Source organism: Urocampus carinirostris, chromosome 4 (genome assembly GCF_059441175.1).
Source record: "Urocampus carinirostris isolate Australia breed hairy pipefish chromosome 4, RoL_Ucar_1.0, whole genome shotgun sequence".
Lineage (NCBI taxonomy): Eukaryota > Metazoa > Chordata > Actinopteri > Syngnathiformes > Syngnathidae > Urocampus > Urocampus carinirostris.
The window spans coordinates 30,370,503-30,380,037 of NC_142352.1; the positions used below are offsets into that span (position 1 = coordinate 30,370,503).

Sequence of the window (9,535 nt, forward strand, 5' to 3'; positions counted from 1 at the left end):
CCTCTTGTGAATCTGTCATACAGACTAAGAATAGAATTCTATATTTGTAACGTTTCTCAATATGATACAGTGCAGTTCAATGCCGACAAAACTTTAAACATTGAGGATTATTTATGAATTCTAATCATTTCAGGAATAGATTTTTTCCTTCTGTTAAGTATATCTGATGAAAGAATATTCAAAAATGAAAAGTGAAAGAATGTTTTTTTTTATTCCAGATGAAGGATGTGTTTTTCTTCCTCTTCTTCCTGAGTGTGTGGTTGATCGCGTATGGGGTGGCCACCCAGGCTCTTCTCCATCCCAACGACCCCCGCATCGACTGGGTCTTTCGCCGGGCTTTGTACCGCCCCTACCTCCACATTTTTGGACAGATCCCTTTAGAGGAAATAGATGGTACGTGATCGTAAGATGCATCCATAATGTATCTTATGATATTTTCCATTTTGAGTAGTGTGAGTGGGCCAGAATTCAGCAAGGCATGATTCCTTTCTGCCCCCCTTTCACGGCACAGCTGCTCGAATGCCTGAAATGAACTGCACCGACAACTCGGAGAAGATTCTAGAGGGTCTCCTGCCTCCATGTCCGAATGTCTACGCCAACTGGCTGGTCATCCTCCTTCTGGTCATTTTCCTTCTTGTGACTAATGTCCTTCTGCTCAACTTGCTGATTGCCATGTTCAGGTCAAGAGCTCATAAACATCTGGCAATTCTGTTGACAGATCTCCGGAGTCTCAATTTTCTGTTGCTATTGCCATCTATAGTTACACATTTCAGGTTGTACAGGGAAACACCGATATTTTCTGGAAGTTCCAAAGGTACAACCTGATTGTTGAGTATCACAGACGCCCAGCGTTGGCTCCGCCCTTCATTATCATCAGCCACCTCTCTCAGTTTCTTCTCAGCCTTGTCAAGCAGCCCGAGTCCAAGCAGGAGCATCTTGGTATGACATTTTAAAATAAGTTTACACCACTTCTCTATTTACTTTTAGGATGTTCCGAGTACTCGGCAACTTACATTTTTTAACTGAAAAATGCACTTTTGGTCACAATTCTTTTCACTGAAAATGCAATTTTTGGTTTCCTTTCAAGAGGCAATTATAACCAACATAATACCACAAAAAAAAAAGAATTTGTTATCTGGGATTTTTTTCTTCACCTTTTCAATTCGATGTATCCGTAACAACCCCTTAGCCAACCATAGGTGTGCTCTAATGCTGTGTTTTTCAACCCTTTTTGAACCAAGGTACACTTTTATTTATAAAAAAGTTCCGAGACACACTGTCCGTCGAAAATGTTGGAAAATGTTATGACAAATATTTCACTGTACTTCCTCATAAGCAGATAATTAGTATATAAAAAGAAGAAAATAATACTTAAAATAAAAAAGAATGATGTTCGTTATTCATTCTTTAATTTTTTACATTGCAATCTTAAACCGCTTTGTAAAACAAATTAAGTTATTAAATGTACTGTGCTACCTCATGAGCAGATAATTAGTATATAAAAAGTACATAAAGATCTACTGCCACCTACAGATATGGATGACTATTACAGTTCCTTGTCTGAAGATGGCAAAAATACTGAATAATGGCCTGATTTTTTGGAAAGATGAAATTGGGAAAATTCCAGCGGCACACTAGAGTGCCCTGGCACACTGGTTGAAAAACACTGCTCTAATGGAAAGATGTTCCATTTTAGGTTCCAGTTTTTCAAATGGCTTTTTCTACTTTAACAGAGCGAGAGCTGCCTGCAGGCCTAGACCAGCGTCTGATGACATGGGAGACTGTGCAAAAAGAAAACTACTTGGCCAAGATCGAGCGGCAACATTGGGAGAGCAGTGAGGAGCGACTCAAGATGACAGCCTCGAAGTAGTTGTTATTCGTTTTTATCTTATCAATCTCATTAGTCATTTCCTTGCCATCCTGACAAGAATTATGTTTAGTTGCTTTTAGGTGTCACGCTTTATTTATAGCCAATTTCTCAAATGAACCCAGCAGGCCAGCTTGATACAATTCAGTCTCCTATATTCTTCATTCTGGCTCAAAACTTGTAATTGAATTTAAATCCCAGAAAGGTAAGTCATTATAGTGAATAGATTAATAACAAGTTGTTGTATTAAAATACACATTTGATTATAGAAGAAATCCCACTGCTTATTTCAGTAATTTATTTGTTCATTACATTATGTAATAATTCATTTAAAATTTTATACTGGAAAACAGACTTTAAAGTCAAATATTTGTACATTAAACAATTTGCTTTACTTTTGCTGTAGCAGAGCTTGTAAATGAAGAATTGTGACACAAAAAATTCACGAAGCTAACGCAGAAATTTGGTAAATATAACTATATACTGTATTTTCCGCACTATAATGCGCACCGGATTATAAAGCGCATCTCCCCAAAATAGTCTTTGGTGATATATTTGTTATACATAAGGCAAACTGGACTGTAAGGCGCATGGAATTTAAACTATAGTAAAAGTGAGGGTTGCATAAAAAGTAAATATATGCATTTAAATTAAAATATTTTTTTATATAAAACATCTGGTTTTACTACTAAAATTAATTTTAGCAACATGTTAACCAAAGGAGGGCACTCAAAGACCACTCTATATGTTTCTTAAAGGCAGAACAGTTATGCGTTTCCCATCCCATCCGCCATACTTTCCTGTAAATAAGGCGTACTGGATTGTAAGGCGTACTTTCAAATTTCGGGCCAATTTGGGGTTTTTAGGTGCCCCTTATAGTTCGGAAAGTACAGTATTTGAAGCTAATGATTATCTTCTCAGGACCTGAACGGAAACGGGACCCAATTGCGTTACGCTTCTCACATGTTTTATTGAAGGAAAGAGGAAGGCCTGCGCCCACAATCGGGTGTTTGCTGGATGCGGGAAGCAAGTCGCTCACAACCCGAACACGGAAGTGGATCTTCCGTAGTGAGTGATGGCGGTGTCAGGGACGGAAAAAAGGGGCATAGCCGGGGCTAGGAGAGGAAGCGAGTCGTAAGCCAGAAAGGGAGAGTAGACGTAGTCGGGGACAAAGAGGGTCTTAAGCCGGGACGGGAGAGCAGACGTGGTCAGGAGCAAAACAGGTCGTAGCCAGAGACAGACAGGAGCAAAATGGGACAGGTGGGAGTCAGGGTCGAAAAAAGGCTTGCCTAGTATAAATTGAGGTTCACAGACAGACTGACAACAGGGGGCAGACAGGACTAGAATTAAGTAGGCAGAGGGAGCCAATCAGAACCCGCGGCGGTTGGCGCCAAATGAGCGGGCACAGGTGAGTCACATCAGTAATCATGACAGATCTATCATAGAATGACTCCTCTTAAAAAATTTATTTGTAAAATGACTAGTTTTGCGATACATTTGTTTTGTTTGTTGCCAAAGGGTTCAAAGTTTGCTCAGGATTATCGGTGGGGCGAAAGACCAAGAGAAACGACTGGCATCCATGGAGGCGCAGGTATGCCCACATTCTTGATATTCTTCATTTTTCATATAAGGATCTATCACATAAGCAGCATGCTATGGAGTCATACTTGTGTCACCGGGATTTAAATCTAGGTCAAATACTGTGGTGAGGTGTTGTCTTGGATGGCAGAATGCTTCGCTCTGAGCACCTTAACATGTGGCAAAGAGGCTCCAACTGCACCGAGTGAGTCCAATGGCAATCACAATGATGTTCTGTTAAACTAATACCACTTAACATTTGTGGCATGCAGGTACATATTATGTAAATCTTCACGTTTTTTTGTATTTTCGATCGGAGAGCATTGAAAAGTAAACGATTGGGAGTTCAAAATGGCACGGTGCTATGGTTTAGATGTTATTGCATTTGGGAGCCAACCACATACACAAAACATGCTATGTGCATTATTTGGAAGTATAGACATCCATTATAATTCCTCATTGTTGATATATCATAATCCTGGTGTATTTCAAAGCATTTCCCAGTTGAGTGTTTAAAACCCAAACAATAACGGTTTGCAGGGAAATTTAACTTGTGAGGTTTTTGTGGGAAACTGCTATTGTCAAAAAAATGAGCATATACTTATAAAGTAATTCAATGCTCCAATTAGGACATATGAAACATTCCCCTAGAATTTTTTATGTTAAGTAAATAAATAAAAAACTATATGTGTCGGAATATGTCTGATGCCATTGAACATTTTGAGAGGTGTGTCAATAATATTCAGAAATGGCTGAATTACCACACTCATGTCCAAAAAATATAGACTACAACCATTGTATTACAAAAAAAAATGCATGCCTCAAGGGTTAATGACGTTTTTTATGGAATTTGATGGATCAAAAAACTGCATTGTCTTTGGCAGGCTGCAAAGAGGGCAATGAAGCCTACCCTAGGAAGAAAACCGACGAGCTTCAGGTTAGAACTGCAGTGTCAAAAAAGCAGTGATTAGTAAGAAGTGATTTCAAAATATTTTTCCTAGGGGATGTTCGTGAAATATATATCAACTTTGTTTGAACATACTTTATCATCATCGGGGTTTGTACAACTTTTTCATGGCCCAATTCAAGGACTTTCAAAGACAATTTTGAAGTTTTTAACCACCGTTAAAAGAATAACTCCAGTGTGAAGCATGTCATGTACTCTGCAAATACAGATACATTATATCTGTGGTTTACATATGAGATTTGTGGATATAAACGAAACCAGTGTATTTTTTTAAGCAATTCTATTCCCATTTAGATGTTGGAAAAAAAGAAGGAATACGTAGCTTTCATTTTCAGTTGCAGGAAGTCCTTCCCATTACAATTTACCACTGGGATGCGCCACCCGAATAATTTGTATTGTCCGTAATTGATACGGTATCCTTGCAAAAATACACATTCCATAGTGCCCTGTTTAGGTGTACCATACCCCTGTCCTCTTGGGCGCGACCCGTAGGGGGTGATGGCGCTTCATAGGACAATGCCGTACAAATAGCTGCCGTGGATCACAATGGAAGAACAAATGCAATGGCAAAATGAATCCCCCAGAAAGCTGTCATTTTTAAGCAGACTTGTTGAGAAATATGGCAAAAAAATTCAAGCATTTACATGCACTTCACCTAAAAATTCAAGCACTTTTCAATCCTTGATAACACAACATTAAAATTCATGCATTTTTAAAGATTTCAAGCACCTGTACAAACTCTATTCAAAGTGTTTAAGTGTTGTGAACATTTCTTATAGAATATTTGTTTCTGTGATATAGTAAGGGGGAATGCTAAGTAAATCCTTTATTCTGCTTTTACTATCAGAGGTTTGCTGAGGACTTTTATTATTGCGCAAAGTTGTTTGCTATTTTGGCTTACTGTTTGTTGTTTTGACTGTTAATGTGCATTGTTCATTACTAAAGACTTATGTGCTGGCCAATCATGTTGCTCTTTCATTTCCACACATTTAAGGCTAATCTACTTTTTGTAACCTGGAGTGATTTAATAAAAAACAAAGGGCTCGAGGGAGGATCTTTTTAAACAGGGTAAAATTTCTTATTTGAGGATTGGGTACAGTCCTCTCCTGTTCTCTTTGCAAGTTCAAAATCCATTGTTGTCTTTTCTCCTTATTGTAAGTGTCTACTAAACCAGTGGTCGGCTACTTTTTCTGTATCAGATTGTTTTAATGTCTGACAATTTTCTTAAGGCCAGACCTTGGTAATAATAATAAAAAGCTTAAATCCGCTGTCTTATTGTCATGCCACTATGGATCTAGTCGAAATGGGAAAAGGCATTTGATTTTATCACATCACACAATTTTTTTCTCACAGGACCGCATTGTCTCGTCTCTTTTATCTTGAAGGCGCACACGATTGGTCAATTGTTGTACAGCGTTGTTTTGGCTGAACTAATTCCCATGCTGCTCCATTGCGTTGCAAGATTGTACAACATTGTTACTTAGTTTGTATTATTTCTTGTTTTCCTTTAGCACTTGTTTTCGGTTGCACTACAGCGACATCTACTGGTCAAAGAATATACACTGTCCTTAGAAAGAATTAAAGTAGCCTTTAAGCCCTTTTTAGTCTTTATGTCTCCATTAGAGGAAAAAGTTTGGCCACCTCAGCTGTAGATGAGACAAGTCTTTATTTCAGTCAATAAAAACAACTTGAGCAAGCATTCCCATTTCAATAACTATTTAAACTTCCACACACATTCCTTTGCAGATCCATACCAATCCTCATTGGTAAAATAGGTATTCCATAATGGTCATATCAGAAAATAGTCTACTCTGTAGAAAGTGCAAACCTCTGTACTACGAAACAACTTTCTTATTTAAAAAGAATACCTAAAGGGAATTTAATTGTGACTTCTAATGGTTAAAATGATAATTTACTAAAATATGTATGCTTTATATTGATTATAAAGGCACATTTTGTTTAATCATTCGTTTAAACATGAATGTGAATGAGAAAACATCAGAATGTAATAAATGTCATTTACTAATCATATAAAAAAAATATATATTTATCATATTTATTCGAGTATAACATGCACTTGTGTGTAACACGCACTCGTGTATGACGCGCAGCCCTTTAAATGTTTATCGTCTAAAACTAAGCATTATAAGCGAGAAACGTTGAAGTGAGGCAGTTCAAGGGAATGTGAATTTCAATATCTTGACCAGAATCGAATTACAGCCTCTAATGTTTAGTTCAAGTGGTCGAACAACGTCTGGCTGAAATTGAGGGAATATACGTTTTTTCCAAAGACACCACGTTTAAGAGACTCAAAAAAGAAATTGGACCGATCTAAACAAAAGGGTTTGTTGTCAATATTTTGTTGAAATAGCTGCCTGAAGTCTGGAACCCAATAGCGAGTTGGGCAACCTTTGGCAGCGCTAACAGAAATCAAACATTTATGATAATTCGTAACAAGTCTTTTATAACACTGTGGAGGAATGTTGGTGTGCTTTGGACCGTTGTCCTGCAGTATGATCCAGGACCGCTTGAGTTTAAGGGCACGAACATATGGACGGACGTTCTCCTTCAGGATCTTCTGGTAACCACCAGAATTTATTTTTCTGTCAACCACACCAAATTATCCTGGTCCTGAGGCAGCAAAGCAGCCCCAGATCATCACACTGCCACAGCCATGCTTTTTGTTGGCCTCATCTTCTTTTAGTAAAATACTTTGCAATTTTAAAGGCAGATGTACCTGGCTGCACACCTTCCGAAAAGTTCCAATTTTTGACTCATCAGTCCACAGAATATTTCTACAGAAGTCTTGAGGATGATCAAGATGCTTTTTGGCAAATGTAAGGAGCAACTACTTTTTCATAAAAGGCCCAATAGGCCTACATTTTTTGTCCCTTAATGAATGTAATCAACATTTCAAAACTGCATTTTGTATTTAATACGTTGTCTCTGTATAATACCTTTGTGAGTGATGAATATGCAAAAAACACAGGACACATGATTCAGGTAGGGGGCAAATACTTTTTCAACACACCATACAATCAACCTTTTGGATACCTTTTCACTACCTAATTGATGACAGGTTAACAAAGGAGGAGACTTCTGAGTCAATCACAGCCCTCAGAGTCAATTGTCCAATTAGTTTTGGCCCCTTGAAAAAGAGGTAGAGTGTAAAGGGTTAACTTCCTTAACCCTTATTTTGATTTGGATATGGAAAGTCTCAAATTGTATCCGAGATTGTGTACTTTAAGCCCATATTGATTATTTTATTGTATTTCAGAATAAGTTTATGTGAACAACTAAAATAACAAAACCGGTGTCACTGTCCAAATATTTCCGGGCCAAACTGTACAGGGTGGCCGAAAAGTCATGCACCAATGTTAATTGAATAGGTTATAGTAGTAACATTTATTCAAATTCAAAGTTCTTTACAAGTCTTACAAATGCTCGATATGTACGCCGTTTGCAGCTATGCACCAGCCAATATGAAATTCAAAGTTCCTGTAGACACGATTCAGTAAATCAGCATCACCATCAAGTTGTTGACAAGCATCAATAATACGACTCTTCAGATGATCCAAATCACGAATCTTAGTTGAATAAACAATTTGCTTAATGTGACCCCAGAAATAAAAGTCCATCGGGTTTAGGTCAGGCGACATGGGCGACCACTCTACCGTACCTCTTTGACCGATCCAATTTTCGAAATTCTCGTGGAGCCAGTCACGCACAATCGTTGCGTAATGCGGCGGGGCACTGTCTTGCATAAACCAAGTAGGTCTGCCGTCTCAAAGTAAATCAAACTGTGGTATCAAATTAAAAAATAAATATTAACATTGGTGCGTGACTTTTCGGCCACCCTGTATATTATGTTAAAAAGAATGTGCTTTATCCAGGAAAAAATACGGTATGCACATTATTGCTTAATCAGTGCCAGAGTCGATTTTCTAGGCCCAAATATATGTAAGCTTGCATATTTATCCATACATCCATTTTCTGCATCAATTATCTTCAGTAGGGTCACGGGTGTGCTAGAGCCCATTCCAGCCATCTTTGGGCAATGGGCACCCTGAGCTGGTTGCCGGCAGGTCGCAAGGCATACAGAGACAGACAACTCACTCGCTTATTCACACCTAGGAACAATTTGGACCTGCCAATCAACCTAGCATGTATGTTTTTGGAATGTGGGAGTAAACCAGGGAGGAAACGAACGCACGCACGAGAGAACATGCAAACTCCGCACAGGGAGGCAGCAGTAGCTGGAATCAAATCCTGTACCTCCGCATCGTGGGGCTGCGCGCTCTTCACCGAGCCGTCCATCTACCTGCCTGCATTTTTAGATTTTCTCTAAATTTGCTTTTTACAAAAAGAAAAGCAATAAACTGTGCGATGTGGTAGAAACAGTTTGCTAGATGAAAGTAAATGAATAACAGAACCAATTTATAATACTTTAACAAGATGTGCACACAAGCAAAACATTACTCATCAGATCCAGATAAAATTGATTTAAAGTGATACTTAGGATTCGTAAGGCACAATTGCGGAACAGATTCAATCTTGGAAACTCTTCACGTCAATCACGTGGCGAGCCCTCGGTTCCTCTCGGCTGCACGGAGGCTCCCTCGCATTGGAAGGCGTCAAATCGCGGGGTTACCTCGCAGCGGATGAGGAGAGTGTCATCCTTGATGAAAGCTCGCTGACTCAGCTGATGAAGGTGCAGGAAAGTCACGTAGCCGAAGCCTTTGGGGTTACGCTGAATGGTGGGTTTCTTGAAGGCTTGAAGGTCTGGCTTGGTCTCCATTACCTCCATATGATGCTGCGCGTCGGGGCCCTGATCGAGGATTGCCAGACGGATGGTGCCTTGGAAAGGCCAGCTCAGCTGTCCGTCAAAAGCCCCTTGCATGGTGTGAACAAAGAGGGATATGTAGTTGGAGCAGCGTGGGGCATTGGGGGTCTGCAGGTGTAAACGGAGACACAATTTGTAGCCTGGCCGACCCGTGTAAAACCCTGGGCTGTGCTCAACGACCGGCAGGCCTGCTTCTTGGTTCTTGAGGTGGCCGGAGAAACCTCTGAGACGCCAGATGAAGATACCATGACACTGTTGGGCCTCCAGCTCCTTCACAGTC

The 9,535-nt window shown here is 39.4% G+C and overlaps 2 protein-coding genes across 3 annotated transcripts in view; one reads left to right on the forward strand and one right to left on the reverse strand.

Annotated features, from left to right (window-relative positions):
* trpm5 (transient receptor potential cation channel, subfamily M, member 5) overlaps positions 1–5,680 on the forward strand; it is a 42,249-nt gene extending 36,569 nt beyond the window's left edge. Inside the window, exons 22-29 of the mRNA XM_088333349.1 lie at positions 219–393; positions 512–680; positions 761–939; positions 1,734–1,866; positions 3,386–3,458; positions 3,560–3,650; positions 4,330–4,382; positions 4,447–5,680. Of these exons, the coding sequence (XP_088189475.1) occupies positions 219–393; positions 512–680; positions 761–939; positions 1,734–1,866; positions 3,386–3,458; positions 3,560–3,650; positions 4,330–4,382; positions 4,447–4,593 (1,020 nt within the window). The 3' untranslated portion in view covers positions 4,594–5,680. The remainder of the gene's footprint in view (positions 1–218; positions 394–511; positions 681–760; positions 940–1,733; positions 1,867–3,385; positions 3,459–3,559; positions 3,651–4,329; positions 4,383–4,446) is intronic.
* Positions 5,681–7,410: 1,730 nt separating this feature from the next.
* Positions 7,411–9,535, reverse strand: part of traf6 (TNF receptor-associated factor 6) — a 13,372-nt gene continuing 11,247 nt past the window's right edge. For both annotated transcript variants that reach the window (XM_088334136.1, XM_088334135.1), the window contains exon 8: positions 7,411–9,535. This exon is cut by the window's right edge and continues 47 nt beyond it. In XM_088334136.1, coding sequence (XP_088190262.1) covers positions 8,983–9,535 — 553 coding nt within the window. In that variant the 3' untranslated portion in view covers positions 7,411–8,982.